We start from the raw sequence: 19705 nt of genomic DNA, 5'->3' as shown, positions 1-19705 counted from the left end.
GTTTTGTTGTAGCCTTAAAGTTCTTATTGATTTAACCAGCAGAACTACATGTGAGAATGGAAACATTTTTACATTAGCTGGTCTTTAATGTGCCGGATTCCATAGTTCTTGTGTGAAATGTGTTGAAGTCCAGTATTCACTCTTTTTTTTAGCTCGTATATTGATCGGTAATATCTTGAGCTTTTACTGCTAAATGTCTCATTATGTTCAGCACTTTGTCTCCAGTAGAGGCCGTCCGTTGTTGGAAGAGAGGATGATAAAATGTGCTGTAATATTCTGTATCCCGAAGTTCTGCAATAACTGAAATACTGCATTATTTCACCTCATGTGTCATTGCTAAAGGTTACTGAAATATCTGGGAAATGCCCCGTTCGTGTGTGTTGCTGAAAATACTTTGTGGTTTGGTTGTTTGGAGAAAAGGCTGAGACAGCAGAGGGTTTGGCTGCTCTGCATTTTACATCCCAAAGCCAACTAGACTTAAAGTCAGATGGAGTAATACCTCACTGATGAATTTATAGCAGTTAAATAAAAGCGATTACCAACAGAGTCCAGCAGTGAGGACAGTTTTCTACTTCAGGCGCTAACATTCCTTCAGAATCTGATAGTTGTCTTCTGAAAGATTCGTCTGCCCAGACCTCCCTGCAGTGATGGATCATTATTTTGAGCACATCTCCCTTGGTGATCCTGCAGGCTGCAACTCCCTGCAGAGCAGTGATAATTGGAGGTCTGCCCTAAATTAACCTCTCTGTCTCTTGCTTTTCACAACTGGACCATCGTGTGGCCTTAAACAGTTGGCACTACTGACCGACTGTAGAAAGCTGCTTAGAAGAATGGCCTCTTTGTCGAAATGCTGAAGAGATTTGAGCCTGTGCTGTTGCATGGTTGAAACTCTAGATTTGTTCCTTCTGCATTTACTTTTCTATTTGGATTTCATTTTTATTACAAATAATTCCAGAAAACTAATTGGAGGTGAAAAAAGTTAATAAATATAGAATTTTAATACAGAAATGGTCAAAAATAGTATATGGTTAACAGGAGAACCTTTTAACGGATTAGTCCTAAAGGCACGGGCCGCTTTGGAGCCAATGGGTTGGATGAAATGTCCTTTCTTTGTGATACTGCTATCAAAGTTGTGACTTCTGCATGATGTTCAGACTCAAGTTTGTGGTCTAACCATGAAGGCCAAATCAATTTTAAGGAAAGATACTTTACCAAAGAACACGGATGAGAAATTGTGGCTTTCCAACAAGCAGAAGTCATGACATCACACGTTACATGTTTCAGCGCTCAAATGTCCGCTTAGTCTTTGTCTCTCTTCGCTATAATAGATAAGTGTGTCTCCGGCTTATTTGCATGCATAAATTCACATTCTGAACAACAAATCTCCATGAGAAGCCTTTGTGGTGGTTGAGGCCTGATGTCCTTAACTACAGTGTAAACATGCATCAGATCTCAACAAATTGAGTCTGTTTGGATTTTGGACAGTTAGTTCAACCAAATAATAATAATTAAAAAAACCATAATGAAATAAATGGATGGTGGATTGATCTGCGCACCAACCCTTTAAGGATTTGATTAGCTTGAGTTCTTCAGAATTAAATTTTAAATTTAGTGTTTGATCAGGCTTTTAAGGCTGTCTGATGATGGAAACCAACAATTTATACATTTATGCAAAGAGTGAACTTAATTTGCCCTCCAAACTGAATCACAAGCAAGATAGAAAGTTGGCTTTTATCTCAGTAATAGTTTTATGAAACACACAGAAGACTGAACATAAGGTGGAAGTAATACAAGTTTAGAAAACTTTGGTAATTAAATGACAGACTGAGATTTATAATGGTTTGAAAATGCAGTGGGGTATTTAACAGCTATCACTAGTTTTGACGAGAGGTTGCAGGACGAGAGTTTAGTCTCGAGAAGCTGTTCGGCCTTGTCCTCAGACACACATGATAAGAAGACATTTACTGATGGCTGCCCCTGTCCAGCTCCAGATTTCATGTAGTCTACAGGCTCAGGGTCAGGTTTATCACAACAAGCCTTGAATTATAAGCTGTGAGGAATTACAATACTTTTACATGAAACCTTCCAGTTAAATGCTGCCACCTGCAAAATAATAGCAGCTTAATGGAGGTGTATTTTCAGCTGGAGGTCTAAAACAAATATAAGGTTTTCATTTGTTTCTTTGTAGTTTTTCTTTTGATTCACAAAAAAACTAAAGATCCATCTTCTTCAATATTCTTGTGCACTTTCTCTTTATGCAAAATAAAAGGACCTGTTCTCAAAGGAAACAGGGATATCTGACCACTGCGACATTTCTTAAACCCTTCAAGAAATTCTCGTCTCGACGGCCATCTCAAAATGGCTCAAGGCATTTAAAAACATTTTTAAAGGAGGTATTTTGAAACATTATCTATATTGACCTTTCAATGGAGCATAGAGACTGCATGCACTGAATCAGCAGTCAGTTCTGATAAATGGCTTGCAGCTTTGTCCCTAAATAAAATGTAAACTGCTTTTCCCCCTGGGAGGTAGATTTCTACCATCATCTTAGCTCTTGTGGAATTCACTCATGGATTTTCAGTGTGCTGTGTCTCTCTCATAATCTGTGCCTCTGGTATTCCTACTTCTCTACCGCTTTCTGAAGTTTTATCTTGCATGCATTGTGTCCTGTCTTCAGTAGAATTCATAATCAGTGGGTTTTTGACACATTTAACCTTTAACATATGGAAATTCTACATCAAATATATTCTGTCTGTCTGTAACCACCAAACTTTGCATCCCATCCTTTCAGTAACATAAGATAAAAGTTGTCAGACAGAATATTATTCATTGTAAAAGCATACAGTTATTATGGTTTACTTTTGACATCCAAAATATCTGCAATTTGTAGAAAAAGAAGTTGTGTTAAGCTGGACACATCGATATTTCCTGTCATGGTTCAGTCATTTTTCTCAGCTGTTTTCTGTTATGCTTCATCATGACTGTGACATGAAACTATGCACCACAACAATGTTTGCTATGTGTTCTTGGAATTTCATGTTTTTTCTCATTCTAGTTTATCCCTGATGAATGCACGTGAATGCAATTTAATTCTAGAACTTTAATTATGTTGAGTTTCAAAGAAAAAGGGGGAAATGCCATCGACTTTGTTCGATACTTCTGGGTTTTCAGAAGTCTGAGCTTTTTAACATTTCTCAGAAGCTGCTGTCGTCTGGTGCTCTTGCCTTTATCTGTTCTTGTCTGGCTTATTCTGTCATAAAAGAGCCAAACCGAGTGAAATTCAAATCTAAAAATACACTTGTAAAACTTGTGGTAGAAAACTGGCAGCCCGATGTCCACATCTGGCCTTAAACCAGTGAAGAAATGACCTGTGACCAGATCAGACTTTAAGAGGAAGTTGACATGGACCAATTCTGCTGTAAAACAGCATCTCAGGAAACTGCTCTGCTGTAGGGATAAATGATTTCCTGTGATTTTTAACATGATTGCCTCTTAGGGGATATATTGCCCCTAAAGTTGGGGAAATAAAGTCTGAGTAAGATGAGGGTTGATTTTATTAATTCTACTTCAAAGATTTCCTGCAGTAGTTCTTTGATCCTCTGCTTTTAGAATGTCAATGTGGATTCATGTGATTATCATTTACGTAGTTTACATATGGACTTTTTCTATTTTCTGACCCAGGTGTACACCTACAAGCAGAATACGCTCACCAGGCAGAAAGTGCAACCCATGCACCGTAGCAGCATCAGAGGGGTGGAGGACATGGCGAGCCTCGAGGACCTTCACGATGGCGCCATCATGCACAACCTGTACCTGCGCTACAAACAGAAGTACATCTATGTAAGTTTCCTCCAAGCAATACTTGATGAGAACAACACAGTGACTGAAAGCATCTCGAGTGCAAATCTTTTTTTGTCCCTGGTAAAAATCCTACATATTAATATGAAGACTGACCATGAATTCAAGCTCAGCTGATCTGCACAACAGCTGATGGTTCCACTGATGCCCTTTAATGCATGTCTGACTTAATTAGTCTCACCTAGCATAATCTGTGCAGGGGGTCTGGCTGCTTCTGGGATTCCAAGAATTCAAAATGGAAGAGTGCGAAGGAGTTCTGTCCACATCCACATCAACATGCTAAGGAGCAGGGAGGTTTTAAGCTATTCCATCAAATAAAAATTACCACAGATGGAAATAATAATCTTCTTTTGAGTATGGTGGTCCTGGCTGAACTTCAACAGTTCATCAACATGTGGTTTACTTGCTAAATATTGCTGAATTTGCAGTTTCAATCCCTGGGATAACTCGGCAGAAGTAATATGAGGCAGGTTACAAAAAAACAAAAAACAAAATCTGAACCACTAGCATCAAAAACCCGAACCAATCTCAAGTCTATCTGCGCTATCAGTGCTTGCATTGACAGCTTGGTTTGTCAAGGTACATTACCTTCATTCATCAGCTCTGCAGCATTCTCCCATGAATATCTTGAGTTGCTCAAACATTGCACAACAGCAGGGATAACCATCTAGAAACGGGCAGGTGAAAGAGATGGTTGGGTCAGAGAGCTTTCCTCTGCTTTAAATCAGTGCCAGGAAATGGGGACGTGAGAGAGCTATTGTGTCTTTCTGGAGCTTCTTACTGGTCTGTACATGACTGTAGGATTAATTGACAGTGCAATCAAAGCATATCCCTACACGGATCTTTGGCTCCTCTGGGATATTCTGTCAGAAAAAGTTTGGCTTTCCGACTCAGATTTATTACAAACGGGACTCAGCGACTCAGTTTTCAGGTTTACACAGTGTGAAGCTGATTCAAAGGTTTGGTTATTTAACTTCCAAGAAACACATGTAGAGACCTAGCAGGGTATGGATGAGGGGTTTCCCAAACCGCAAACCTGCAGGACAGCTTCTTGACTTAGTTCCTAATGTTCACTGTAAATACAACTTAGATTAAACTGATATTTTTGGTGGATTATACATAGACTTTTTGCAAACACTTTTATGACTTAAAAACCTAATATATAGATTTCAGTTTTTCAGTCAGAGTTTTGGGGTTGATTCTGATTTTCTTCTTTCTATGTCGGCTGTAGCAGTTGGTGGATTTGCTCAAATTCACTAAAGTCAGCTTCTGGTTTTAGTCACTTCCTTAAAACTTATTTAGGAAAAAGCATTTCAAGAATAATAAATCATAGTAGTGGGTTATTTTAACCCTTTCACACATAGTGGTCACTACAGTGGACAGCTAGTCAAAGGCTGTTTTCTTGTATTTGTGTCAGTGTTGATGGTATACTTGCACATAAACCACTACACTGGACACTAATGTGTCCCTCCATACCCTGCCACCCACTGGCTGTTTAATGTTACTATAGATGTATGATGTGTGTCATTGTAATTATTGTTATTTAACCCCTTCATTAAGTATTTTTATTCGTCTCTAGGCATGAAAAGATGAATAAAAATACTTAAGCCAAAAATCCTGATTGAGGTTGTCATAATTCATGCATGACAGAGTTAAAGAATGGCCTAATTATAAATTGTTAAAAGTTAGAATTTAAAATAGCAGCATAAATATAACCATAAACAAATTGCTGTTACCTACTTAAAAGGGTCTGTTTTTACTTTTTAAAATGCTTTGTAAAACCACATGAACACCTGCCATTGTTCTCTGTGTAAGAGCACACATGTCCCATTTCCCAGCATAGACACACACCAGTGCCCTTAAAAAAGCTGTCTCACATTCCCTCAGACATTGGCTCATCCGTGCTGGCACCTAAGCCGCACCCTAACCGCTGCCCAAATGCAGTGCAAGCTTAGGGGAGGTTTTTATTTTCTTTTTTCTTTTTGAGCTTTGGCTAGTTTGTACAAGAAATCGCTGCTTTTTGTCCTTTAAAGATTTACACTGTGAGTTACTATCTTGTTAGAAGAAAAGTCTTCAGACCTGGCTAAGGTCTTTGGCACTTCGAAATGGTTTTTCACAGCTTCAAGTTGTATTTTTTCCCTTTTTCTTAGGAAAAGATTTGTGTCTCTGTCTATATAACATAGTGTATCACATCAGCCTTAACATTTTTAATCTGAACCCTTACCTCAAAAGTTGCTGCCTGCTGTTTTTTTTTTTTTTTTGCATTCAATTTAAGGGAGTTCATTTTATAATGCAGGGCTGGGGTTACACAGTTGGACAGTTTTAACCCTGTTAAACAGTCCAAACACTAAGTTAACTATTTTGCTTGGATCGTTTTATTCTCTCAGAAATGGCGGCCTTGTGACTCCTTTGCAGAGTATTTATGCAGGTGGTTGAATTCTTAAACATTACTGCACTGTGACCAAAGAGTTTCAGATGAATTTAGCCTTGTTATTTGGCCCGTGGTTAGTGTGGTTATTTGCATAAACTTTTACTGTTCCACTCTGTTTTTGAGAGGTTTAAAGTATTGTTGTGCTTGTTTCTGGTGTTTCCATGTTTGCGCTGTTGACCAGGCGATGAAAAGCACAGGTGACCAAACCAAACAAGGCGAAGGATTTTGAGTCCCTTTCAATCAGACGTTTGTTAGAAACTGGACGCCACGTAATGGTGGTCCTTGTTTGGCAGCCAAAAACAGAAAAGTGCCAAGTGAGAGGGAACACAGTTACAGTTAGGTTTATTTGGGCTTTAGAGGCTGGTGTTCCAGCCTGTTTGGCATGAGCCTGCAGGTGCTGGCTTAATCTCCCAAGTTGTGAGAAAGAATAGTTGAGATGCTAAAGGGACCAAAAGAAGGTGATTTTCTTGGTTAATCCAAGTTAATAAGTCTCATCGTGCTAGTTAGTGCTGGTATGAACAGTAGTAGCTGTAACCAGGAGTGTTGATGACAGGATGTTACCATAATGTTGATTACTCCTCCTTGAACACATGATATCTGCATTGTGTTATTGTCCTTACAACGTTTTAGGTGTATGCATTGTCCTGAATTGCACAGTGAGGTAGCAAACAAGCAGCTCTGTTGCTGCCCATCCTAGTTAAAGTAAAGAAACCTTTCAAACCCTTCTGCTCCGGTGAAACACAAAGGAATATGTGGGACAAAGGGCTCTCAACCATTACTGTCTCATTTTGTGCTTATGGTTTAAAGAACAAACCTGAGCCAGCACTTTCTCCAGCGAAACAAGCTGTCAACAAAGGCGGCATTGTGCTCTCTGTACGCAACAGTCGCGCTAACCTTTGACAAATGCCATCTTGTTACTTTAATCACATCTGAATGCTCCCGTATGGTCGAAATTATCCAATCAATTCATCACAGCCACCCAATCTCTGGCCTGACATTTTTTTTCTTTGGGCCAGAAGCTGGAAAGAGGGGAAAATTAGAGGGAATGTTTTAATGGAGAGGGTCATGGTTAACCAAAGGGAAGAGCTATAAACACAATACTGAAGTCAGAGAGCCAACAACAGTTTCTGCTGCATCAAGGATCAAATATGAAACTGGTCAAACCCCAGTTTAAAGGGTTCAGAGTGATTTAGAGGGGTCTGTTACTACCACCACTACTCATCCTCTTCTCCTTTGCTTTCCTCGGGCTTCTTCTTCTCTCTCTTTTTTTTCTTCAGGGACAGTTGTTATAATAAAATTTATTCATTGCAAAGGAGCCATATGTAGAGTTTATATTCCAGGAAAAGTACATGCAGTGAAAAACACGAGCAGAACAAGGTGATGCATAAATTCAGCATATGAATAAAGAGCCTTGGTGGATTTTCTCAGCGGCCCTGTAGCCAAAATATCTTTTTAAGCTCCATATTTTGAATTACATTTACAGGATAATGAAGCAGATTTCAAGGGTTGTTCTACTAGCTGTAAAGGGCTTTGGATAAAACTTAAACTTTGGTGGTGAAGCTTTAAAAACATTACAAAACTCTGTTTTGTTGTTAATCCAAACAGCACAATAAATCTGAAAGCATTCCAGCTGGACAAATCACACAAGTCCTTGTCAAACATCCATTAAAAAGCCAAGCTTGGATGTGGACACAGAGAACATGGAAAGAACACAATACAGCGGGGGAATTTGTGGTTTTGATAGATTTTTCATGAGTACAAACCTGCTGCAATCACATAATTAAATGGCCACAATGAATAAATCTCTGGCCTCAAAGAAAGTTGTATGGTGATGACGATGATGGGGTAGAGGTAGATTTTTCTATCTATCAATATGTTTCTTTATATTTACCTTTTAAGAAGTGCACACTCAAAACAAAGCAAGCAAAATCTCAATTATAGTTTATACTTTTTGGGGCCACATGCTGAATTTTGATGGTGTAAAAATCCAGAAGTGATTATTTTGAGCTCTTTCTGGTTGCTTTGACAGAAAAATATTTTTGTTTCAGCTAAACTGCATCAGAGCTGCTAGCAGCACCATTACATAGTCTAACAGGGAATTCGTCCCAGAGGCTACCAGACCTGTGTGTGTGTGTGTGTGTGTGTGTGTGTGTGTGTGTGTGTGTGTGTGTATACAGTGTTTAGTTGCTGTGATTGTAACCAGCTGTGCTGTCGACTGGTGGCCTCACTCGTCTCCTCTGCAGATTCCACTGCAAGCGTGCGCAGACACACACACACACACACACACACACACACGCGCACGCACGCACGCACATGCACACGCATACATTCTTTAACGCAAAAATCTCTGACTCGGTCTGTACCCCATGGTCCTTCTTTCAAACACACTGACATTCATTTTTCTATCACATGCTGTTCTTTTTTTCTCTGTCCCCCCATCCCATCAATAATTTTCTGTGACCTCCCGCTCATTTCTCTCTATACACACACACACACACACAATCTGCAGGGGGGTTCATCCAATCAGGAACTCTTTATTCCAACCAGGAATATTTTCGTGTCCCGTGTGCTATAAACATAAATAGGACGATGTCATGTGATGGCAGCAGATCCCCATACAATTTTTTTTTTCTGTTTACACACAGAAAACTCTGATTGTTGATTGATTGGAATGAGAAGTTTGCCCGAAAATAACAGACCAGGTACTGAAAGCATTTGAACAATTGCTGGTATATGTGCTCTTAGTGCCTGATCACATGGTCATAAAGGATATAAAGATGAAAGTTTGGACCTTCTTACATGAAAGCTTACATAATACTTTCATACACAGCTCTTCATCTTCTGGCCACAGGCTCCAGGGCTCGTTGGATCAGCAGCTACTTTTTCAATTATACAACAAAATGTTTTTTTTTATAAAACAAAAATAGAAATAGGTATAAGGAGATGAGACTATCCTCCCCCAGAAATCTTCTTTAAATAAGAATCAGAGCACTTTAACCTGAGCAAACGGCCCAAAGTTAAAGTGGCTGTAGTCTGCTTTTCTTCATTTTCTATCTTAAAGACACTATGATGTTATGGTGCTTATCCTGAACAGGGCCAAAAGTTTGGTTTAGTGTATGTACAAAAATTTAGACTTCAGACTGCTCTAAAATCCTGGTTTCCCAAAGTTGGGCTATATCATCTCAAACCAATCCACTTGGTGTTTAAAATCCTAAGTTTGTGAGGGGCAACCAATCAGAAGAAAGCTTGACGAGAGGGAGACTTTAAAGGGAGAAGAGCTAAAAGGGTTCATTTCAGTCTGTGGATGAACTGTGGGTCTGCACTGATGCTCAATGTAAGATGCACACATTACCAAAATTGGTTAGAGGGTTGGAGACGCTGTCTGTTCTGGAGGGGACGATCTGCAGAAAGGGCATTGAAGAACGTTCCTGCAGACCCGAGGAATCCTTGATCATATGAGAATCTGAGAAATCTAAAATATGTTTGGCTGTTAGAGTCCCTTCTTTTGGTTTTGAAAAACAGTTTAGTTTGACATGCAGACAAAAACAGTCCTTGCAGTGCATGTGAAGAGTTAAGAGAACTAAATATAATGGATCTAATAAAAGAGACAACTGAGTTTCAAGCAACATTCAGCTCAGATGTCTTAGTGGTGACACTGAGGCTAAGGTACAGCATGTTTTTTTTCTTTAACATCTTGGGTTATAATAGAACCAGTGTTTTCTGCCCTAACCGTAACCCCAACCCCGCCTACAGAACAATTAACTGTAACCACAGGGGTGGGAGTAAGTGGCCGTTGTAATCAATCAGAATCGAGATGACAGCAGATGGATTATCAGGTAGAGCGACACAAAAATGCTTCTTCATAGTTCAGAGAGGATACCTGAGAAACAGCTACTAAATCACTCTTCTTCCTCGTAATAGGTTTGATCACAGTCTCTGCCGGCTCAGGCAGATTCAGCACAGAGCAAAATCCGTCTCATCGCTCGCTCTGGTTATTTTAACAAGTCTGCATGTCTGCTGCCGGCCCACTGACAGACTGCAACAGGCAGCTGCTGCTCCACTTTCACAAGCTCTTGACTCATAACTGTGAGGATAAACAGGGGAAGAAGAGGTCCAGAATGTGTAGAAAGTCTGTACTGACAATGAGATCGACTGCTCAAAACCAGATTACACATGGACAAACTTAGAACAGGACAACTTCTAATTGTTTCATTTGATTATCTGAAGTACTTGCAAACAAAGAAGCTATGGGTGGAATGTGGCTTTACAGCAGTAGAAAGGCTGGTTTGGTGTTTTGAAATCCCACTTTGGGGTCATGTCTTAATATCTGAAAAAATCCGGATGATGCAAGCTCAGAGAAGGGAGGAATCTAAAATGACTGTTTATGTGGAATTTTACTTTCAGATCAATAGTTTAGCTGGGTTGGATTATGTTTCACTCGTTTTCCCTCTGTACATATCTGGTAGGTTTGGGATTAAGCTACACACACAAATTCCTTCGGAGACTCTGAAATACAAACCCAGTTTAGTCCTTTTTACATTTTTAGAGATTTCAGCCAAAGCTGAAGAGTTGTGATTACTGTCAGATGTGAGGAAACTTCCAGCATTATACATGCATACATGTCTATGAATAACATGTGCTGATCTCACTTCCTTTAAATCCTGATTTTGGTTTATTTATTATTTTTTTAAATGTTAGCAAAGACAACAACATTAGTGAATGTGGTTTTTTTGCTCCATTTTTGTCATTTTTTTGGTTTGCTAGTTACTTTGTGGCTAAAGTTCGTCCACCCATCTGTTATTTGTTGAGTTATCTTGAAGAGCAAGAAACAGATTTGTCTGGAATCTGGTATACAGATTACTCCTGGCTTGGTTGATTAGATCTTTCTTTTAGGTTCATATCTATGACTTATCGTTTTAGCTTCATTAAGATGTGGTTTTGGACAAACAATCTCGAGTCTAACCACTACTCCTGCGGTGTGATTTAAACTTACATAGCCCATTTATGCTAAATTAGGTAAAGTGTTTAATTTCTAGTTAGAAAGTTTAAACAGCAGTGCACTGACACGATTGATTCATGAACATTAATGAGACTGATAAACACTTATATGTCGAGTTAGAACTTGGTGGTGTGACTTTGTGTCTTTGAGCAATCACAGGACCTCCGTACAAAAACAACCAGGCCACAAGGTGGACTACAAAGCAGCTTGCAGCTGTGCAGCAAACTAAAGCGACTTAAGGAGTGAACTTTTTTTTTTTTTTATAATATTTGCTAATTGAATGTGAAGAATCTGCTGAATCAGCAGATGTCGGTTAATGTGGGCTGGATTTAGCTTAGCTTATCTGAAACTCATTTGAAACTTGTTATTAGTAACAATAAATCTTTTATAATTCATACAGCTACAAAGATGATGCTAAATGGGGACTGTACACCAAAAACACACAGTTTCAGAAGCAAACCAATAAGGTAACTTTTACTGGTTAAAGTTAAGGTTTCTGGCACCGGTTAAGCTCACTGTACCCTTTCAAATAAAGCCGTAAAAAGGCAAAAAAAGAGGAAAGTTGAGGTTTCTTATTTTTTCAACTAGAAAATTAAAACAACTGTTGTTCTCAATGCATCTAATGGCGTTTGTGCTTTAGAGACATGCAGAAGTTGTTCTTTGCCATTATACACATGTTCAGTTTCATTAGCAACAACCCCAACCACAAATGAAAAAATGCATGCTTGACACTTCAAACTGTTTTCCTTCCAAAAATGCCGCGCAGGCCACATAAAAGTTGACTAACATGAAGGAGGGAATGTGAAGAGGCAATAACTCTGCAACTGAAATTAAGGATAAGCGTCTCACAGTGCAACTTGCTATTCAAATAGGAATGCAGCATGAAATGATGTGCTGGTTAACATGAAGACAAAACAGACTCAGAGCGTATAGATGGAAGTAAAATGCTTGGGATTCCAAAATCCAGTTGAGTTGTGGTAGCAGAAGCTTTTTTTGTATGATGTATCCTCCAGCTGTTACCATGACCGTGCCAAAGAGGACGTAGCATGGAGACAAATAACGGAGTAATGACAGCCGTGTTGGCTCTGATTATCATTATACAGCAGACATGCATCCAACTTCCTGTTGGTTTATTAGATCCATGTCAGCACAGCAATGAACTTTCAAGCTCCTTAAAGTGAGGTTAAGGTTATGGATGTACTAAACACAAAACACCACTACAGTATGTGATGTATAATATCACGTTTCTACAGTGATATTTTTTTTTTCATTTGTAAGAAAACTTTTTATTCAGCATTATAGCTGAAGCAAAACCTGCACGTTTCACAAGGTGTTGACAGTTTTGTGTTCCCAGGAACTTGGAAAAACCGCATCGTTTAGGCATCTCCTTTCTTTCACGCATGTCCATCAGCAGCAACATTAAACCTAAACAGCGGATCAAGATGCCTTTAAATGCCAAGTATAACAAATGCAAAGGAATTTGTGTCTTGTGACACAGTAATTCTGCAGAATATTCCCTCCTCGCTCCCCTCTCTCGTACATTTCCTGCCGTCAGTAAGGCAGGTTTGCTGATGCTTTTTCTTCTGATCCTGCAGGGTTTTTTTCCCCATCTGGACTTCATTTCCTTCTCTGTGAATTTATCTGGCTCTGTCTCAGAGGGATCTTTTTTTTTTTTTTTTTTTCTTTTTTTTTTTGGAAGGTTCTGACGCCCTGCATGCCTTTCTCTGCTCTACAGTTACACCATCATCAGCCACTGACGCCTTTCTATAAACATAAAGGCGCTCCAGCGTCTATTACTGCTATCTGTCAGAGGGGAAAAGATTAAGCAGAGGTCAGTTTGAGAAGATATCTGCATTTGTCAGCTGTTTTTAGTTCTTGAATAGAAGGAACACGATGTCAAAATGTAACGTGATACTTTTATCCGTAATCCTATTTTGATTATCGGGGACTCTGCACAGATTTGTTGGTTGTAGAACGTTTATAGTTATACTCTTTGAAAAAGAACAATATGTTCATCTACAATTCAAATACAAACTGGATGATGTACGAAGATTCGTGGTAAAAAATCAACCAACATTGCGATCAATATGCAAAATGTTTATGTAAAAGTAATCCGAACCTTATCTGTGAGAGAAAAATTAGGAGCAGTGCTGCTGAGCTATGCAGCTATAGCTGTGAACTGTCTGCTAGTCATAGAACTGGACTTCTCAAACATGTCTGTGCCTTTTGTAGCCTTTTTAATTACATTATTTTACAAATTAATGTCACCTGCTTTAAGGTAAAACCCATCCAAGCAGTCTGGTTCGTTAATCCATTAATTAGCACTGATTAGCAGGTATGTGATCTGTGCAGAGACCCATTCAGCTAATGTAGCTTGCTAGTGTTAGCTTATCATCTCTACACTGAGTCTGCAAAAAGAGTAGAGAAAACAAAATGTTAATCTTATAAAGTTTTTTACTGGGGCTGCTGCTGCTACTTTCTTTGGGATTTGGGGAAAGCAGTGTTTCAGAACAGAAGCAGCTGATTTAATCATATTTTTTAAAGAAGCCATTATTTCTCTGGAACACGCTGAATAAAGAGCAGATTAAGATGTATTATTGTTTGTGTAACTGAAAAATTTTTCATTGGAATCCACTGTAATGCAATACATTTGAGAGAAGTCAAGTCAGTTTTATTTATATAGGCCAATATTCCAAAAAGCCGATTTTCCCCTGGGCTTTTCTTGTGCGCGCGCGCGCGCACACACACACACACACACACACACACACACACACACACACACACACACACACACACACACACACACACACACACACACACACACACACAGTACAAGAAATGGAAGAAACCTCCAAAAGAGCAACAGAAGAGGAATTCCTGACATGCAATAAATGTATGAATATCTGGACAGAGCACAGTTTTTACAAACATGGATCTCGTTTCTTTACATACCTGTGGAGCTTTCATCTTATTTTTCTTGGGTGTCACTTTAAAGCTCATTTCTGCTGCCATGTGTGGGCAGTGGAATAAGCAGACGCAGATGACATTTATCTTGTTTCAATATTCACTGTGCTCTTAGCTTTTATTGGGTCTCTGCCAACTCATTAAAACGTTTGGCTTTCTTTATTGAAAATGTTTCACTTTGACTGCATGTTGTTGAGTACAGAGCAGTTTTTGAACTGTAGGCTTAACTGGAAACTTTTTCCTGCTGCTCCAATGAGGCTGATGACAGAAATGAAAATGAACCTGACCAGAGAAAGAGCCAGAACATGCTTAAATACTACATTATACTTTTCTTTTTACCCAGTATTAACATAAAACATAGATTGTTGGAGATTTAATAATGAGTGCTGCCCAAATACAAATGTTTCATTTACAAATGATGCATGCTCGACCATCCAGGTAAGGAAATCCCAAAAAGTTGATTGTGTTCATGTGGACGTCGCGTTTTCAGTCGGAGAAATGTTTCGTCACTCATCCAGGTGACTTCTTCAGACTGAACAGAATCAACTTTTTGGGGCAGCCATCACGGTGTTAAAAAACTGTGCTTCCACTGCTATGAGTCCCACAGGTTAAGCACTTCAAACAAACACTGTAAAAAGTGGCTATCGCATTACTCGGGTCACCTCAGTGGAATGACTGCAAGTATTCGACACCACACATGCAGGATGAGGGGCCGCAGTTAATCACATCAGCCAGCAGGGCGGGCTTCTGATGAGAGTCACAGCTGGGGTGCTGCCAGGGAGACTGTTACCACGACGGACCAACAGGGGGATGTAATTGGGTCCAAATGTTTGTAATTCATCGAGTTAAGGACAGGCACAAATTTTTTCCTAAGGCTGTTTTATTATTTATTTTTTCTCTAACTTGAGGCAGCACTAACTGTTTTATGTGAACTTTGCCCTTTAGACTCGTGCTTAAATATTACTTTCCTTGTCATGTTTTTTTTTTTTTTGTTTTTTTTAAAGAAAGGGGTTGAAGGTTTTTTGTTTTTTGTTTTTTTTAAAGAAAGGGGTTGAAGGTTTTTTGCTTTTTGGTTTTTTTTTTGTCCACTGGTCGGTTTTACAGACTATCAGATGTCATTTTACTCGACAGATTAAGGTTTCTGAACCAAACAGAAATGCAGAAAAGGCCATCATAAAGTTTTAGTTTGAAAAGTCATGTTTTTAAAGCCTGGGGTTTTATTATCATGGCTTTTAGAAACTAGACACTACAAGTGAGGGACCTGTAGCCATATATGCTAAAGGTCACACCATGTGAATCACAAGACAGCACTACCCTGAGGTATACGGTGCTCTATTGCCCTAGATGGTGACCGTAATTTGGAAAAAAAATCAGGCTGTGCTTAATAAGACTTGTAACAAGAGATTGAGACGTGAAAATATTCAGGTAAATGTCTACTGGACTGTTACAGCATCTGTGCTTCCTGCTTTCTGCTGCTTTTTGTACTTATAAAGAATCACTCCTCGTGACTCCTGTAAGTTGCGAGGAGCTTAGAAAGGATGCAAGTTTAAGGCACGTCCTGGAGTTTTTTCTTAAGTTTGGCAATTTTTACTTGCATCTATAGCCACAAATGATATTTTTTGTAACATGTTATTTGACTTGAAGGTAACGTAACGGATGTCTTTCTTAGGATCAAAAGATCTTAATAAATTCTCTAAAACGTGACAATTTCCTATGAAGGTGTGTAAATACTGATACATATTATGGACAAAGGTTATGGGACAGATAAGAGGATTATTCATTTTCCTTTCTGGGGCAAATACAGACACTAAGATCATCATAAAAACTGCTGACAAATATAAAAAATATTTTCCCCGTGCACCTTTAAACCGTGTCAGAGTGGACAGCAGGGCAAAACTGACAAAAGATACACGGAAATATTGAGCTCATTGTAGCTGGTGCCATGTTCACCTTACTGTAAAGTGTATTGTATACAAGTAAGACTTACGATGTGTTGGACTGTTCCAGCTGTCAGAAGGTGCAAAAGTTCGAATCACAGAGTGTCTCTCCCTCTACTTTCTCCACATACTGTGAATATAAAAATCCCAAACAATAAATGACACTACATAAGCATCTGCAAAGAGGTTTACAGGATGGTCTGATCGATGCATGTGAGCCTCAGAGCCAGAGATTAGATTAACCGTAAACTGTTTACACTGCAGGCGGAAGAGAGACTTCTCTGCTTTTATGTGTAGAAACTGATTCCTTCACCTGAGCAGAGCGCTGCCACATTGTAATAACACTCAGACCTTTATGATCCACTCTATATTATTATGACATACCATCCCTGTACTGTGCTGATTTGCACAGGCAGGATAGCCCAGACCCGGCATTTGTCATGTAAATGTCATCTCAACGGCCATTCAAATGTTTTTGCATCCGGGCCAAATGTAGGTCAGTGAGTCAGTAGGATCTTTGAATAGAAAGATTAATAGGAGGAGCTTAATGAGCAGTGCAGGTGATAAAGATGTTTGTATAGGAAGAGGAGGAGTACAGTGAGTGTGGACTCCAAGCAGACCCTCCTCATCACCTTGTTCTTGTGTTATCAGTTATTGTGAAGCAGTGTTTAAGAACATCTAGCCTCTGTTGTCTTTTTTAGTTCAAGGTTATTCATGTAGCATCAAATCACAACAAAAGTTCTTTTGAGATAATTTGTACTGTAAGGAAAAAAGCCCGATAGTGTTTGAAAGAGACCCCCAACAAACAGATGATTGCTTAGGCAACAGCAGGAAGGAAAAACTCCCTTTTAACAGGAAGGAACTTGGCAGAATCATATTTGTACTTTTTTCCACATGGTCAGCTTAATTTCTTGCTGTGAATCGACAAGCCCATTGCCTTTGCTTGTGTTGCATGGGTGTAATCAGACATTATAGGGGCTTTGTAGAGTTAGGAGTAGAATTAGAGATCAAATGGTCTTTCTCACATACACGTCAGTCTGGTAATGTCTAAAACAGTTCAGTGCTGCAATGCATGTGTGACGAGAGCTTCAGGGAGTGTTAGGTATTAATTTCAGTTGATGTGTTTTTTCAAGGAGTACGAATCTGATCTGTTTAGGAGACATGAATATAAAAATTCCCTTCGATTAGTCATGTTTATACATGTCAAATGCTACATGTATGAACATGACACAGAATTGAGGTAGGTGGTTAAAAGTGGATGAATGAGCTGGTGGATGGATGGATTTAAACACGCTATCAAATACATCTGCTAATTCTGCTGTTGGCACTGCAGGTGTGTTCTTTCAGATACCTGTAAAGCTTCACGTAAGGACGTTACCAGACACCAAACACTGTACACTATATGGACAATCAGAATTTTAACAGATTTTTTTTTAAACTATTGGTACATGGTTGTCTAACCTGGTGCCAGAAGACACTCCCACAGGTTTAACTCTTTTCTCAGATCTGTTGGGAGTGGTGATCCCATTCAAATGAATGAAAAAGCTGAAGAGTTTCACAGACTCCTGAAGTCTGTATGATCGTAACCTAATGCCACTGTATCTACAGCACTGCTCCTACCACCATCAGCTCACTTACTGTGGTACAAGCATGTTAGCTGATGCTTTTTAAAACACTTAATGACTGAACTACATCTTTTAGCTCTAACCAATGGTTTGGTGTTTTCTCATATTTGTTATCAACTGTTGGTTGAGGTTGGTCATGACTTGGTCTTTGGAAAATTAAAAAACTGGAAGAGAGAAGCTGTTTTCTTCATTCCTGAGAAACCCTCTGTAAATATTTCCTTTCAGCTTGGATGCTCAGAGTCTTTAGTGTCCGACTGCAGCAGACTGCTCATCAGAAACTGTATTTCCAGTGTGATGTTATTGTTGGTATTCTTTCCACGCTCTATACATCGCTATGCCTATTAACCTAATTATGGCTATTATGGTTGTAATTTGAGTTCCACTCCACTTCTGAGCTCTGAGCACGGTTTCACCTCAGGCTGGTTATAAACAGACATTTTTTTCTGCTTGTCCAGAGCCAATAGTGTTTTGAGGCTTTTTTTCCCTGATCGACCCCTTTATTGAGGAAAAAGGGCCTTATGTTTGTAATATGTATGTGCTTCTATGTCTTCTTGGTGCTCTTCTCTAATCTGATAAAGAGTTTGACTAACTGTATTAAAGGAAATAAAAAAATAAATACAGCAAGAAAACAGGCTTTAATAAATCAAGCTGAAGGAACAGAGCAAATGTCAGACTGGTATGAAGACCGTGACTGACAGAAAACCGACGGTCCTGTTTGTTTTCACATGCTGTTGTCTGTCAGTGGGAACCAGGCGAGATTAACAGGATAGAAGACAGTCGAGCCGTGTAACTGCAGAGGACATAGATGCTCTGTGGATCAAAATGTCCCACTCTCTTTCTCCTAAATGCATTTCTTTTCCTCCTCCAGGCAACAGACTCTCAGAAGCTAATGTGTGTGTTATGGGAACGCTGTGCACTGCTGTAATGAGATTTTCACTTTACATCCAAGCTGCGCCGGCAGAAATGTTGTCGTTAATTTTGATAGTGTGATCAAAAATGTTATCTTTGTCCGTATTTGCAGAGATTAGAGGGAAAAGTGTGAGGTTTATTATTACTGTACCTTTTAAGTAGAAAATGAGTGGGGATTTCCCCTGTGAAACTTGCCACAAAGAAATATGAGCAGCGAGGGAGCTGCTAACTACTGCTTTCACCTCACTGCAGATTGTCTGTGTGGTTGTTTCTGTGCTCTTTTCTCGGCAAAAGTGGTTGTTGAGTCACAGCAGGTAATTTACCTGCAAACCTTGTGCCTGTTAGAAAATGTGTTATTTTTATTGTTGACCAAACTTTTACTTTCTCAGATGAGCCGATTCGACATTTGTAGGCCAGATAAGCAGTCGGTTCATTAAAACACTGATTCACAGATTAACCTGGTGTTAAGGATCAGCTTCACTATTGTTAATAGATGTTTAAAGCCATATTTGAGAAGTCTTAAATTTAAAAAAAATGCTCTAGAAATCCCTTTTGGTTTCCACAACCTCGCAGCATCAAGCAGCAGACAGAGACAGTGAGGGTAAAGCTGGTATATTTCATAGAGCACTTAGCAAACTTAACTTAAGGAATTTCCTTCAGGAATTCAGAGACATAAAAATGAAATAAATAAAGAGAGGTGAGGTTTAAAAGATCACCACATTATATGTAGCGATTGTGTTTAGCTCGATATTTATGTGGCCATAAATTGTTTGGATTGTTTTTTTTCTTCCTGGTTTAAAAACCACATTTTGCATCAGAATGCGAGCATGTACTGATTGATGATCGCTGACTGATTGTGAAACCAATATTTTTATGATGACTGCTGCTGAAATTGTACAGTGGCATGTCCTGATGAGTTAACATGTGTCAGGATCATACACTGTATATAAAAGATGGACGCAGCGACTGTGATGTCACACAC

At 39.1% G+C, this 19705-nt stretch overlaps 1 protein-coding gene across 1 annotated transcript in view; it reads left to right on the top strand.

The window, feature by feature from the left end:
* Window positions 1–19705, top strand: part of myo10 (myosin X) — a 127276-nt gene that overhangs the window by 47394 nt on the left and 60177 nt on the right. The window contains exon 3 of the mRNA XM_063462149.1: window positions 3682–3840. Coding sequence (XP_063318219.1) covers window positions 3682–3840 — 159 coding nt within the window. The remainder of the gene's footprint in view (window positions 1–3681; window positions 3841–19705) is intronic.

Source organism: Pelmatolapia mariae, linkage group LG18, assembly GCF_036321145.2.
Source record: "Pelmatolapia mariae isolate MD_Pm_ZW linkage group LG18, Pm_UMD_F_2, whole genome shotgun sequence".
Lineage (NCBI taxonomy): Eukaryota > Metazoa > Chordata > Actinopteri > Cichliformes > Cichlidae > Pelmatolapia > Pelmatolapia mariae.
The sequence above is the reverse complement of the archived record's forward strand: the minus strand, read 5'-3'. Positions and strand labels throughout refer to the sequence as shown.